The sequence below is a fragment of the Hyperoodon ampullatus genome, assembly GCF_949752795.1.
Source record: "Hyperoodon ampullatus genome assembly, chromosome: 13".
NCBI classification, from domain to species: domain Eukaryota; kingdom Metazoa; phylum Chordata; class Mammalia; order Artiodactyla; family Ziphiidae; genus Hyperoodon; species Hyperoodon ampullatus.
Genome location: NC_136926.1, coordinates 73,246,086 through 73,262,175, shown reverse-complemented (window position 1 = coordinate 73,262,175; position 16,090 = coordinate 73,246,086). Strand labels below are relative to the sequence as shown.

The 16,090-nt window shown below is 40.0% G+C and overlaps 1 protein-coding gene across 1 annotated transcript in view; it reads left to right on the top strand.

Moving 5' to 3' along the window:
- The window catches only part of ATP8B1 (ATPase phospholipid transporting 8B1), a gene marked incomplete at both ends in the record, with an annotated part of 61,531 nt that extends 52,260 nt beyond the window's left edge, over nt 1-9,271 (top strand). Inside the window, 6 exons of the mRNA XM_079718192.1 lie at nt 3,029-3,252; nt 4,457-4,540; nt 5,314-5,559; nt 5,884-6,022; nt 7,749-7,879; nt 9,047-9,271. Coding sequence (XP_079574318.1) covers nt 3,029-3,252; nt 4,457-4,540; nt 5,314-5,559; nt 5,884-6,022; nt 7,749-7,879; nt 9,047-9,271 — 1,049 coding nt within the window. The remainder of the gene's footprint in view (nt 1-3,028; nt 3,253-4,456; nt 4,541-5,313; nt 5,560-5,883; nt 6,023-7,748; nt 7,880-9,046) is intronic.
- Between the last annotated feature and the right edge of the window lie 6,819 nt (nt 9,272-16,090).

Here is a 16,090-nt window from a genome sequence, read left to right as displayed (position 1 = left end):
GCTTTGTAGTATTTTTCTTAAGATGAACTATCCATGGCATGTATACACATGTCCTGTGGTGCCGGGTAGCTTAAATGCATTATATGTATAACTAGACTTTTAATTCAGCCTGTTTCGTAACTCTTCTCTTTCTTTCCTTAGAGTCTCTTCCTTCTCCTCCTTGATATATACTAAGAATATTCCAACTTTATCTTCCTCAAAAGGAGTCAGCTATATAATGTACGTCTTCTCACTTCTTCATGTTTATGTCTGTGGCCACAGCCAGTTTAATTCCTTTCCACTGTGTTTTTTGCACATGTTCATCCTGCCATGCAAATGGTGATTCTTGCTCTGAGTTAGATCTATTTCTTTCCTCTGTAGCCAGCTCTAGTTTATTTTCCATTATGTACCTTTTAACATAAATGACTGTGCCAAAAGGGCAAGTGACTCAAACATTATTTTTCTTCAGTTATAATGAAGACTTCTAGATGTCGGGAAAGGGGGATTCCCTTTCAGATTTACCGATTATGTGACTGAGACTTGAAAACTCTTGTTCCTCTGAGTTCACCAACTGATAGCAAAAGGGATCACACAAAGTTGGCATAGATAACCTCCTAGAGACTGTTTTTTCTTAAGTTGTTTTCAGAATTTTATTAAGCTCTGTTATGTGACACACATTTTTATATATAATGTAGGAGACATCCATTTGGGATGAAAATCAAAGAAGCTCAGGTCTCCTTGGAACTCAGTAGCTTAACCCAAGTATTAAGTGCCTTTTTGAACTTTGTGAAAACTGTCATCTCTTTTACCTACATCAAGAACAATGAACCGAAAGAAACTGTTTGTTGTTTATAAAGAAGTACAGTGAAATTTAAGTGTCCAACAAATCTGACCATTTGCTAACATGTTTCATGGTTAGTGGCGTAGTCTAGGAGAAGTGGAGGGAACCGCAGCCCACCATGGTCTGCCGCTAGCAAGGATCCAAGGACCCTCGGATACTGCCCTCTCTCCCCCTTGTGCCTGAAGATGGCTGGTGGGTGTTATTTTCCTTGGTCTAAATCCTGAGAATGAACAGGTGGCATTAGAGAGGCAAGAGGAAGCGATCAGCTAGTTAGGGAATGATGAAGTGGCCTACCGGACAGGCAATTGAAACCACGTTGGCAACTGCAGGGAAGTCTAGGTGCCTATGTTTAGATTTTAGGAAAATACAAACAAAAAGCAGTGTGGCCTGATAAAGTACATCTGTTCAGTTGCCTTGAGTCACTCTGTAAACTGTGGCAGTGTTCACTTCACATACTGTCCTTGGTCTGCTCGGCAGAGGCTGGACTGGATGTCAGGGCCTGGGGTGATGGCTCCTCTTCCTTGTCTCTGACAGAATCTCAACATTTCCCTGTTATCTGTTCAGAAAAGAAGGCCATGGTTTGGTAGGAAAGAACAGTTTGGCAACCATAACTGGTCATTAAGAACTATTTATGTGTATAAAGAGGTTATAAGTATTGATTGAGATGCAGTTAATTCTATTTTACAGAATTGCAAAGTGTTATTAAAAACTTAGGTTTTGGACAAGTCACTATGTTAATGCCAGACCTTGTATTCTGCAAGTGGGGCAGGAGTTGTGGAGCTTCTTTTAGTTGGAGACTGCTGAGCTGGCAGACACTTCTCAGGGTCTGAGTAATAATAGGTTGTATTCTGCAACACATGTTCTTAAAGTGATCTCACTTCCATGACTTTTAAGACCTAGATAAAACTCATAATTCTCTAAGTGGAACATGTGATTTAATGACTATTGGGAGGATGGATAAAATTGGGACTTTCCTTTTTATCCATTCTGGAAACCTCCCCCCCTCAAAACAACTGTGTGTCTTGAGGGCTCAGTGGGCCATGCATAAGCCTTTGAAAGTTTAACAGTATCTAAGTTTAAACACTTTTGGTTGCATGTATTGGAGAACAATTCAAGTTAGCTTAAGACAAAAAGAAACCTATTTTAAAAGTTACAAATATGTCTCATGCTGCTCAAGAAGCCAGGCCTCAGGAATATGCTAGAACCAGGACCTGAAGCTGCACCAGGAACCCAATGTCTGCCCTTCTCTCTCATCCTTTCTCTAGACGACTTTATTTCTCTGCCCCTCAGAAAGAAGTATATCCATCCCACAACTCAAAAATTTACATGTTAAAATTCCAAACACAAACACACCCAAATCCTAATTCCAAAATACCAAGAGAGACTGAGGGAAACAGATCCCTTTAGGTACTTTAAGCAGGAAGTGATTAATATAGGGGACCAGGTGCTCATGAAAATTCTGGATGAACTGAAGAAGTAGGTTCTAGGCTGTGTCTGCAAGTCTGGGTCACTCACCAGAGGAGCTTCTAGCTTTGAGGCTCCTCTGAAGAGCTTTCCAACTGAGAAGCCCTTGCAGTTGTTTATCAACATCTGGGCAGCTGGAGAATGGATATGAATTCTGCTGCAGAAATGCCAAAAAGGGAAGGGATGCTGGGCTCCAATTTGCTTCTGCTTCCAAGTCACAAGCAGGTCCAAACAAGTGGAACTTAATTCACAAAGAGAACCTAGCTGCAAGGGAGTCTAAGCAATGTAGGGTTTTTATTTGCTTTCCCACCTCTCCAATTAGAACAAAAGTTCTAGAACGAAGGAGAGCCAATTCGTAGTATCTACCATAGATTATGTATCTGCCCATGGCTGACTCAGCTGTGGCCAGGGAGGCAGGGATACACGGTACACATGGGTGCCTGGGGCTCACCCTTTGGGTGGGAAGGATGGCTTATGAGCTGGGCAGATAATCCAAATGGAATTCATTACCCATTTGAGATCCTTTCACAAATATTTATGGAGGCCCAACCACGTGCTTTGTTTAGCAACTCATACTTCTGAGTTCAGAAGCTGGGGGTGGGGGATGGTGAGCAACAGTTTTCACATTTATTGTTTCATAAATTTGAGGGGTTTTTTGTATTGCTATGGAAACATTTTTATCATCTCAATGTTTTGCCTTAAAATAAGCTTATGATTCACAGTTATCTTCTCCCCCCGCCATAGCTGCCCACATTGGTGTTGGAATAAGTGGACAAGAAGGCATGCAAGCCGTCATGTCAAGTGACTATTCCTTTGCACAGTTCAGATACTTGCAGAGACTGCTGTTGGTGCACGGCAGGTGGTCTTACATAAGGATGTGCAAGTTCCTACGATACTTCTTTTATAAAAACTTTGCATTTACTTTGGTTCATTTCTGGTACTCCTTCTTCAATGGGTACTCTGCACAGGTAATATACCATTCATTATTATTAAATGAGTAGAGCTCTTCTCTTACATGAATAAAACTATGTCTGAAAAACATTTTATTCCCCCTCCATATTTGTAGTTTTGGTGCTCTCTCTTAATAGCTGAGGTACAGATTAAGTTTATGAAGCTTCTAAAATGTTTCTGGTGCTTTAAACATATTTTATTTTGCCTTTAAAAAGGTAGGATTTGTTCCTGGTCTGTTGGCTTTTGTTTGTGTCTTTGCCTTCACCATAGATTTTTTTTTCCCCAAGTCACCTTGCCATTAAGAATAGTGATAACAAATTGTTCAACTTTGAAAAAACTGTTCAAATTTAAGTATAAAATTACATTGGGGCCGAGGGGATTATAGAAATTTGGGGTGATCACAGATCTAACATCATGTCTCCATTGTTGGTTTTTTTAATTTTGACCTTTTGCTGAAATGGGAGTGGGGGCATATCTACAATGTTAAATCGTTGATATGGCAGAAACACACCATTAGCAAAAAACCTAAGTCAGTGCCTGTGGTTGTCCAAACTTCTCTGATGCTATGCTACAGACAACTGGCATGAGAGGAGGCCAGGTGTAGAAACTGGAGGCCAGGATGTCTTGGGGTTTTGAGCAAGGTTGGGGCCTTCCTCCTGTTTCTGTGCAGGATGGTGTATCACTGTTGGTGCTGAGTAAGCCCATTTCCTCTATCCCCCACTGAGGACTGGGGTGTGCACAGCTGGGGTGTGCTCCTTTTCAGAAGCATCTTTCTTATATTCAAATTCTGGTTTATAAAATGTTTAAATGGAGATGCTGGACTGGCAAGAGAAAAGCATATTTGAATGGTACTTACGTGCTTTTGAACCAGTTGTATGTAATCTAATTCATTAATAAAAGGGATATAAAAGATGATGAACACTGATTTGCTTTCCAGCGTTCTTCAAATAGACCAGACTCCTTTTCCAAAAACTTTTCGGAGTCTATTTCCCCACTAATTTTACAGGGAAGATTATTGTCTGTGGAAAGCCCTTTGACCCTGTCCATCCCATCAAAACAAACTCGTGCCTGCTACTGGCGTAGCTGGCCGCGGGGGGGGGGGGGCGGGCGGGGTTTACTTTCCCTGGGGACACCCCAGCTTTGAGGGCAGATGCACACGTGTTAACTAGGTGGGCAGTATTTCTTCATCGGTGACGCGCAGACTCTGTCGTCTCCTCACAGACCGCGTATGAAGACTGGTTCATCACCCTCTACAACGTGCTGTACTCCAGCCTGCCCGTCCTCCTCATGGGGCTGCTCGACCAGGTAGGAGCCTGGCACTGACAGGGTCGCTGCTGGACAGACTGAGGGACTGTTTCAAAGCAAATATTTCAATGCATTCTTTTGGTTTTCACTTCTTTCTGAGTAAACCCTATTGTATTTCTGCTGTCAGGCAACAAGAGGAACTGCTATTCTTGTTTTATAGTAAGAAAAGAGGATTTCTGTGCCTGGGTTGAATTCATTGACAAAAGAGTTTATTACCCTCATTTTGGACACTAAGAGTTTCTTGTTAGATACCTAACCGTTATGTCTCTACAATAACAACTTACACATCTTTAAAGTAAATTATTTTAATACCTCCCCAAACTTACAGGTTTAATATCCAAATTAGTCCGCATTCTATCTAGTAGCCATTTTTACAGAAACTGCTTTCAAGAATAAAAAGAATAATTTGGAATTAACTCATCAATGTGTATGTGAAAATGCTTTCCCAAAGTATTAGAAAAAATATATTCTCTCAGAAAGTAAAAATAGGCTTCCTACACTTTTTTTTTAAAACATTACTGATTTGCTTTCTTAAGTAGCAAAATAATAATACTTTACCTAGTCTCAGAATTAAGTATCAAATAATGGTGGACTACAGTAATGCGGTTGCTCTCTGCACAATGAAATTATTCAGGATTTATCATCTTGTTTAGTTTTTGCCTTCCTAGAACTTAACAAGTTGCAACTCTTTTCGAGATAGAGGTGGTGACGTGTCTCTGAGTTCTTTGATCCCGATGGACAGCACTCAACTCTACTTGTGTTTTCCCCTTAAGGATGTGAGCGACAAACTAAGCCTCCGCTTCCCTGGGTTATACGTGGTGGGACAAAGAGACTTACTATTCAACTATAGGAGATTCTTCGTAAGCTTGTCGCACGGGGTTTTAACATCATTGATCCTCTTCTTCATACCTCTTGGAGCTTATCTGCAAACTGTGGGACAGGATGGAGAGGCGCCCTCAGACTACCAATCTTTTGCTGTCACAATTGCCTCTGCTCTTGTAATAACAGTCAATTTCCAGGTATGTGGCTTCAGTCGACTGTTTTCAGTACCTGTTGGTACTGTGTGCATTTCTGTATGTAGACCGGCGTGCACATCCGCCTGGCTCCCATTCTTCCTCCAACTGAGCCTCTGCTGCTTTGCAAATATGAATGGATGCTATTTTCATCCCTTATACCAAACATATTTCCTATTTCTTGCCTGAGCCAAAGATAGCTTCTGATTGTTCAGTATTCAAGCCATACCATGCTTAAACTGCTGAATTCTATTTTCAGAATCCTTAGATCCTTTATTTCTTGCTAACTCCCCAAAATGAGTGCTCCGTTTTTCTCTGGTTTCCCAACAGATTGGCTTGGATACTTCTTATTGGACTTTTGTGAATGCTTTTTCAATTTTTGGAAGCATTGCACTTTATTTTGGCATCATATTTGACCTTCATAGTGCTGGAATACATGTTCTCTTTCCATCTGCATTTAAATTTACAGGTTGGTATTTTCTAAATTCCAAAAGTAAATAAATAGAAATATGTCATTAATTTAGATTCTGACATAACTTCTGGGTAAGTAAAAACATAAAGTGTAAATTACTGCTAGTGAAAATTAATGTCCTGACTAGAATTGGGGGTGGTGGGTTGGAAGGGTGGTAACGTGATGGGAGGAAAGCAAATTAAAATAACTAAGCTATAATTGTGCTTTTTTTCTTCCATAAAACCTAATATTGGTAGGTTATTGGGAAACTGGGAATACATGTATTGCTGGTAGCACTATCGTTTAATCTTTCTAAAGCACTACCTAGAAATATGTAATGAATTTTTTTGTACATTTTGGTCCAGTATTTCCACATGGGGAAAATACCCTAAGATGAAACACACCAAATTTTGGAAAGGTAATCTGTACAAAGACTGCATCACTACAACATTTCTAATTGTCTTTTAAAAATTGGAAATAACCCTAAGACCTAAGAATATCAAATTAGCTAAACAAACTATGAATCCCAGATGATGGAATTCTAGAACTTAAAAGTGGACTGCATCATCGGAAATACATATACAGAGCAATAAGTAAACTTACGGAAAACAAAACAGTTTACAGCTATATAAAATATATGACAAATTGACAAACGCTAGGATGAAATGATAAATATCAAAAATATTATAAAATATATGACAAATTGACAAATGCTAGGATGAAATGATAAATATCAAAAATATTATAAATAGCATAAATTGGAATTTATGAACATCTTATTATGCATAGGGTAGTTTGGATTCACAGTGGAAAAAAATTCCCCATAAACTAATTTCCCTGTAAAAGATTAGGTTTTTCTTCGTTTGTTAACACAATTGCTATGGTAACCCTTTTCTTATTGGGGTTGAGCTCATTTTTTTTTCTAAGACTGTGTTCTTGTTTACTGACTCTCTGTTTTAAAATTTTAGTATCCACTTACTTAGAATATTCCCATAGGGAATGTGTTTTAAACCCATACACATTTATGCTATTATTTTTATAAACTCACAGTGTAAGTACAGAAAATATTGAGAAATTTGGTTCTAGTTTTAAAATTGAGTAGTATATGGTCACCTGCACCTGGTTGTATTACAGAATTGAATTGTTACTTCCTTTGACATAAAAACTAGTAGCCTAATTCAGTAGTAAAAGCCTAGCTCTAGTCCGATGGACATGGGTTTTAATTCAGGAGTTGCCATAGCTAGTTCTGTTACCTTGGGCAAATTTTTTTACTCTCCACAACTCAGTTTCTTCATGTGATAGAGGACAATACTCCTCTCTCAGAAATGATTAAATGGCATGACCTAAAACACCCAGCATAAGGCTTATCCCACAGATGGCAGTGCCCGTTGTTAATATGTGGCGTTTCAAACCAAAACTATAAATTGGAAGTGCTTTTTTAAGTTCCTGAAAAAATCCTACTTTTCCATTTTTAATTAATGCAATGTCAACAAATGTACTTTCTTTTTTCGCTATTTGTTCACTTATATACATTTGCCTTGTTCCAAAGAATTTACGTGCCTAATTCTGCTTTGCTTAGTCTGGTTTTAAAATGTTCATTCCTTGAGCAGTGGTGGGATGTTTTCGGGAGGGCAATCTGGTTGTAAAAGCTCACCACAGAGAATCCATTTGTGGACTGTGGAATATTAGCTATGCCCCCCTTGGGATGAAAACCATTGTGATTCATTCTCTGTGCTTTTTCCAGGCACAGCTTCAAATGCTCTGAGACAGCCATATATTTGGTTGACCATCATCTTGACTGTTGCTGTGTGCTTGCTGCCTGTTGTTGCCATACGATTCTTGTCAATGACCATTTGGCCATCAGAAAGTGATAAGGTATAGAAAAAATAGTCTTCTCCTAACTCTGAGTGCCTCTCACAGAAATCAAAGCATTTCTCCAAAGCAGCGTTCCTGCAAAATTCTAAGCTCTTGGGAAGTTTGGTCTGAAAATTTTTTAGGACTACTACTCTTTTTTTTTTTTAACTCCCCCTTGCAAATAAGTCCTTTGGGATTGGTATTTTTGTTTGCTTGCTTTTTATTACAAAAATTACCAAATAGCAAAAGGAAAACAGTATAATGAACCCCCATATATCTATCCTCTCAATTTAGCAATTATACTATTAATATTTTGCCCTGCATACACAGGTTGGGGTTTTTCTTCATTTAAAGGAAAATGAAAAATCCTCTTGTAGCAGGATCCTTTGAGCTACAAGTAACAGGAAGATACGGCTCAAAATGGTTCAGTGATGATGTATCACCTCCACTCACATAATAATTATGTTTCAGGCTCAGCTGATGGGCAATGTAATGTTATCAAAAAAGAACTGGGTTTTTTTCCATCTCCCCGCTCTGCTGAAAGATGGCTACAGCAGTTCCCGGCATTGCGTCCTGACATGTCAATATCCAGGGGAAGATTAAAGACTGATTATGCTGTTGCTTTCCCTTAGGAGCCTGGCAACTTTTTTTTTTTTTTTTTTTTTGCCTGGGAACTTTTTATGGAAGGGCCCAGCACACTTTCCTCAGGTCTCATTAGCCAGAATGAGATCACATGCCCATTCCTGGACTAGTAGAGAGCAAGGGAAGTCAATCAGTCCTACCCCTGGGGGGTCCACATGGAGGAATGTGGCTGTAAGCAGGAGGATGGTACCTGAGTAAACTCCATTTCCATCAGAAAGGAGGAGAGAACAGCTGCTAGGTAGGCAGCCTTCACTATCCTCCAGCTTTCCCTCCTCCACTGACAAGGGTGTGTGGTAGCAACCCAGAAGGAGGCTAACAGTCTTTTCTAAACCTGTACCAGTCTGATTTATGAAATGGAAAGAGCACTAGTTTAGGAGTGGGAATCCTGGCACCCCGTTTTCTAGCTCTGAGAGCTTGGAAACGTCATGTAACCTGCCTCCCTCCATTTTCTCCACTTTAAAGCGAGGATGGTTATGCCCGCCCCCAAATGAGACAGGTGTGCAGCCAGTTCTTTTTAACCTTACCCCATCTCTCCCGCTTTCGCAGATTCAGAAGCACCGAAAGCAGTTGAAAGCTGAAGAGCAGTGGAAGCGGCGGCAGAATGTGTTCCGCCGGGGCATGTCCACGCGGCGCTCGGCCTACGCTTTCTCCCACCAGCGTGGCTACGCCGACCTCATCTCCTCCGGGCGCAGCATCCGCAAGAAGCGCTATCCCCTGGATGCAGTCATTGCCGATGGGACGGCAGAATACAGGCGAACCATGGAGAGCTGAGGCATTTGCTTCAGGTGACCTGTAGCAAAACAATCACACAAAGTAAAATGTCTTCTTTTTTTATGAGAGACTCGACTTTTTGAAAAAAAAAAACAATTTGTCACGAGGATGTTGAAGGCAATCACCTTTTAAACAAGCTACAATACTTGGGTTGGACTACTGCAATAGCAAAGCCAAGGAGACCTTTTGAAAAGTCATATTATTCAACTGTTGATGTTTTGTTTTGATTCAAAGTGAACGTTTTTAACCCCATCTCAATCTAGGACAAGAGAATTAGAAAACGTCTCATTTCAGTTCAAATGGTATTGTACTATAAAATTACAATTAGATTTTCCTGTCTGGGATCTTCAGCACAAATTTCCCAGAGGCTCCTTTTTTCCTGGAGTCGACCTTACTAACAAAGATCTTTTATTTACAATGGTAATGACGAAAGATTCATGAATGTTCATCCCCTAGAAGCTAAGTGGTCTGATGACTTTTTCAGAGTTGATAATGGGGCTGCTTGGTTTCATGTTCTCATTGGTTTACTAATTCAGCTCAATCAACAAAAATTACTTCACATTTCATAAGTACAAGGTTTTGATCTGTTTTGGTTTACTACCAGGTTAAAAGAGCACATTACATACGTTTACTCTTACTATTATATATTATTTCAGACACTTCCTGTAGTACCAAGTGCATTTATTTTCTACTGTCATTAAAAAAAAGATACACTTAAATATTTATGGGCTTTTTAAAAAAAAGCTTTTAAAAACTGAGGGTATCAGTGATAAACTGCAGAATATTTTGCAAAGCTTTCTTTTGAAAAGCAAACTTTTGTGCCTGCCTATATGTAAAGTATTTTATAAGGGACTTGAACAGAGACCTCACTCTTTTCTACTTAATGTCTTGAGAGAAAAGGCTGTTGGTAGCCATATTTCTAAGACTAACAGTGTATCATTTTAAAACTGAAGATAACTTTAGGCAATTATGGAAACTATCCTCAAAGAGGTAAAAGTTATTTATCCAGGGGCTTTTCTCACTCTGTGTGTTTCACACACTAGTTTCCATGTTTCAGTGAAGACAGAGAAGTGTCTTCAGTAATTCTGTTCTTTACCATTAGGTTGTGAATGTTCACAATATCTGTTCCTTTGAATTCCTTATGAGGAAATCACAGCATGTATATAGTTCATTGTCTAGATATGAAAAGAATATAGCTTTTTAGTCTAAGGAAGTAAATTTCCGGAAGTTTACAACTTTATCTTGTAAATTTAAAAATTGTAAGATTTTTGTGTAATTCTGTCAGTTTCAGATTTCTCTCCCGTTTTGCAAATTGTGGGAAAGGTCGACAATGCAAATGTGTCAAAGACTTACATGGTTGGGTGCAATATTAACAATTTTAAAATGCAAATTGCTTTGGATAAATTATTTCTATATTCTGTAAATCTGAGATTAATGTATATTTTTGTTTAAAAAATAAATGCTTTAGTAAAATCTTTGGAAGTACAATCTTTTAAAATATTTTTAAAGTTGGGTTATTTTAGACTGGGGCAGATGACGGAAGAATCTAGGCCTACCTGGTTTTTAAAGGAACATAGGTGGTAAGAAGTAAGTTACTGGCAGGGTACTAAGTGTTAGGGTCAAAGTGTCTGAGAAAAGGATCAGACTACAGAGGCAGAGGGTATGGATTTATAGTTGGCAAGACCAACTGTACCCCGGGAGGGTGCATCTTAGGATATTAGGGAACAATTTTTCCAAGTGACCTCAATTCTTTGGAGCCAGAATAAAAGCAAAGGTAAGCCCTGACCAAAAGTAGGGGCTGGGAAGTGAGTAGAAAATGAGCAAAGGGGCATTAGGATATTGAAGGGCAGGAGAGCAGGTAAGGACAAGGAGGGATGCCTGAGGCTGGTGGAGGGCCGAGTCTGATGAGCTAGCTGCAGGACAGGTAGTCAGTTCCTGGACAGTAAGGAAAGCTGTGACCCCATTAGGGAAATGTGACAGACGAGGAAGTTCTTCGCAGGAGGACAGAGATGGGGGACTTTTCTGGGAGGCATAATTAGTAGGTGATAAGAGAGTATCAGTCTAGGGGTGTTCTGTAAGGTAGGAAATCAGGACCCTGGCTTCCGGACAGCCTGCTTCCAGAGCGGAATTTCATATCTACATCAGGGCAACCTGTTAGAAATGGGTGGGAGGAGACAGGACAGATTATTAGCCTCTGCAATAGAAATGGTATGAGAAAACCTGAGCAGACCTGGGAGATGGTCCCTTAAAAAAAATTAAGGTACATTTTTTCCTTAGGATATGCTACTGTATTTAAATTGGTTGAGGAATAAATGTTTTTAACCAAAGAGCACCACCTAAAGGTTCTTACTGATGTTCAGTAACAGAAACTGTTCAGTAAAGGCATCTGATGGGGATAAAATGGTTCTTAAGAGACTCCAATGTGCTAGCAAAATGTACCCTAATGGAATCTAAATGTTTTAACAGTTGCTGCCTTCATGTGATGTGAATGAAGCTTAGGAAAATTTTAAGACAGCTTCTACAAGTCTTGTCAGAATCTGCTTCTAAGTTATAGCTGTAATAAAACTGCTGGTGCATGGGACTTCCCTGCTGGCGCAGTGGCTAAGAATCTGCCTGCCAATGCAGGGAACACGGGTTCGAGCCCTGGTCCGGGAAGATCCCACATGCCGCGGAGCAACTAAGCCCATGTGCCACAACTACTGAGCCTGCGCTCTAGAGCCTGCGAGCCACAACTACTGCAGCCCGCGTGCCTAGAGCCTGTGCTCCACAACAAAGAGAAGCCACCGCAACGAGAAGCCCGCACACCGTAACAAAGAGTAGACTCCGCTCGCCGCAACTAGACAGAGCCCGCACACAGCAACGAAGACCCAACGCAGCCAAAAAATAAATAAATAAATTTATTTTAAAAAAAGGCTCAGACTCTCAGACCCACCTGCATCAGGGCCCAGCACAGAAGGAGCCAACTGAAATGCATCCAGACTTTATGTAAGAGGCTTTATTGCTTACCTTAGAGTGCTGGTCCTAGGGGAAGGGATCAGATTTAACACACATGCCTGCTGGGGTACCCTCCAAGGACAAAGGCTGGTGGATGCCATCTTTGTCTCACTCCTGCCAGCAGGGCACCATCTTTTTAGTATTTTAATCTACGTTCTTTTTTTCCCCCCCGTCAGCACCATCTTTATGCCCTCCCTATGCTGCAATCTAGAGCACCAGTATCTCCCAGAGGGGAGCTTTTACATGCATCTGGTATCCTTTTTTTTATGTCTGGTACCCTGGTTTTTGTGACTGCAACTCAGGGGACACCCCTAATTGCCTGGCTCTGGCGGCCAGTGGGGCTTATGCTCATGGGTCCAGCAGGACTGTAACCAACAGCGAAAGAGTTCTTAACCGGCTACCATCTCCAGGGCACAGCAAGAGGCAACAGTCCAAGGAGTCTTACTATGAGAGGCCCACTGACTTACCTTCATAACTGTGGCCTGCGGAGCCGATTTCCAAGGAAGCACACGTCTACGTGTCTACTGTAACGCTCTCCAGCCACCTCAGAGGGTGAGCACGCTCTCTGCGCTTTCACCCCACAGCCCTCAGAGCACTACTGTCTCCCAGGGAGGAGCTCATACATGTGTCTGGTCCCAGACTTTACATCTGGTGCCTCAGTTTTTGTGGCTGCCACCTAGGGGATGCCCCTTAATCACCTGCCTCTGGGGGCCAGCAGGGCTTGTGTTCCTTGGTCCCATGGCATTGTTATAAATGGGGAGACAGTTCTTGGCCTGCTACCACCCCCAGGGCACAGTGAGACAGCAGACTGAAACAAACCCCAGTCTTTCTGTGATAAAGGAATATTTGCTTGTCCTGGAGCTTTGGCCTGAGGGGCAGGCTTCTGGCTGGATGTAGGGACCTACTGAGATGCTCTCCTTGGACAAAAGCCAGAGGACACCATTTCTGTGCTCTCCATCTGCCCACCAGTATCTCTCAGAAAGGAGTTTGTACAGTTGTCTGGAGCCCCACTTTCTGTGACTGATACCCAGGGGGACACTTCTAGGGTATCCAGCTTTTGCAGCCAGCAGGTTTATGCTTGCAGTCCTTCAGTACTGTATATATTTGCATATACTGCTACCTCAGAGTCTAGCTTCCAATAAGCCTGCTGAGATCCTCCTCTATGGGATACTGACAGGTCTTGCCAACGCTCAACAACTGAGAACCTCTAAAATTAAAATGGGCAGCTTGGACAATCACAAAGGTTTGAAAGACAACCAAGAGCTAGAGCAGGGTTGGATGACAAGGTTCATCTCCTACATGAGGCCACCCCCTCAAGATTAAGGAGAGGTGGCTGTTTTACCTCCACATAGACACCAACACAGAGAGTCAAGGAAAATGAAGAAATAGAGGAATATGTTCCAAATGAAATAAGATAAAACCTCAGAAAAAGAATGAATGTAATGCAGATAAGTAATTTACCTCATAAAGAGTTCAAAACAAAGATCATAAAGATGCTTACCAAGCTCAGGAAGGGAATGGATGAACACAGTGAAATCTTTGACAAAGAGATAGAAGGTATAAGAAAGTATCAAATAGAAGTCACAGAGCTGGTGGTTAGGGGGTGGGTGAGAGACTGGGATTGACATACAGACACTACTATATAGAAAACAGATAACTAATGAGAACCTACTGTATAGCACAGGGAACTTTACTCAATGCTCTGTGGTGACCTAAATGGGAAGGAAATCTAAAAAAGAGTGGATATATGTATGTGTATAACTGATTCACTTTGCTGTACAGAAGGAACTAACAACACAGTAAATCAACTATACTGCAATTAAAAAAAAAAGCCACAGAGCTGAAGAAACAATGATCAAACTGAAAAGTACACTACTGGGGTTCAACAGTAAACTAGACGAAGCAGAAGAAAGGACAAGTGGGCAGTGGACTTCACCTAATCAGAGAAACAAAAAGAAAAATGAAAAAAAAGTGAAGACAGCTTAAAGGACTTATGGGACAACATCAAATGGACCAACATTTGCATTAAAGGGGTCACAGAAATAGGAGAAAGGAGAAGACTCATTTGAAGAAATAACAGCTGAAAACTTCCCTAACCTGGGGAAGGAAACAGACACCTAGGTGCAAGAGGAACAGATAGTTCCAAATAAGAACCCAAAGAGACCCACACCAAGACATATAATTAAAATGTCAAAAGTTAAAGACAAGGAGAGAATCTTAAAAGCATCAAGAGGAAAACAACTTTTTATGTACAAAGAATCCCCCCTAAGACTATCATCAGATTATTGAGCAGAAGTTCTGCAGGCAATAGGGAGTGGCATGATATATGCAAAGTGATTAAAGAAAAAAGCTTCGAACCAAGAATACTGTATCTGGCAAAGTTGTCATTCAGAACTGAAGAGATAAAGAGTTTTCCAGACAAGCAAAAACTAAAGGAGTTCATCAACACTAGACCAGCCTTACAAGAAATGTTAAAAGGACTTCTATAAGCTGAAAGGAAACTGTGCTAATCAGTAACAGGAAAACATGAAAGTCTCACTGGTAAAGGTAAATATATAGTAAAATTCAGAATAATGTTATAAAGGTGGTACATTAATCACTAATAAAGCTAGTATGAAAGTTAAAGTACAAAAGTAGTAAAAAAATGTAACTATAATAATTTGCTAAGGGATACACAAAAAGATGTAAATTGTGACATCAAAAACGTAAAACAAGAGGAAGCAGAAAATAAAAATATAGAGCTGTAGGATGCATTCAAACTTTTAAGTTGCTAGCACCTTAAAATAAACTGCTATAAATATAAGTTGTTATATGTAAGCCACACACACAAAAAAAAACCATAGTAGATACACAAAAGATAGAGATAAAGGAATCTAAGCATACCACTACAGGAAAGCATCAAATCGGAAAGGAAGCAAGAGAAGAAAGGAACAGAAGAACAATAAAACAGCCAGGAAACAAGTAACAAGATGGCAATAAGTACATACCTATCAATAATTACTTTAAATGTAAAAGAACTAAATTCTCCAATCAAAAGACACAGAGTGGCTGAATGGATTAAAAAAAAAAAAGACCCATCTATGCTGCCTACAAGAGACTCACTTCAGATGTAAAGGCACACAGACTGAAAGTGAAAGGATAGGAAAAATATATTCCATGCAAATGAAAACCAAAACAAGCTGGGGGGGCTAGACTTATATCAGATAATATAGAGTTTAAAACAGTCTGTAATAAGAGATAAAGAAGATCATTACATAGGTACAATGGGGTCAATCTAACAAGAGGATATAACATTTGTAAATATTTATGAACACAACATAAAGAGCACCTAAGTGTATACAGCAAATATCAACAGACCTGATGAGAGAAATAAAAAGCAATACAATAACAGTAGGTGACTTTAATACCGCAGTTTCATGAATGGATAGATCATCCAGACAGGAAATCAATAAGGAAACACTGGTTTTAAACATGTTAAAGCAAATGGACATAACAGATATATACAGAACATTCCATCCAAAAGTAACAGAATACACATTCTTCTCAAGTGCACATGAAACGTTCTCCAGGGTAGATCATTTGTTAGGCCACACAACAAGTCTTAATAAATTTAAGACTGAAGTCATACCAAGCATCTTTTCTGACCACAATGGTATAAAACTAGAAATCAATCACAAGAAGAAAACTGGAAAAATCACAAATATATGAATATTAAAAAACATACTACTGAACAACCAATGAATCAAAGAAGTAATCAAAAGAGAAATTTTAAAATACCTTGAAACAAATGAAAATGGAATACAACACACCAAAACCCATAAGATG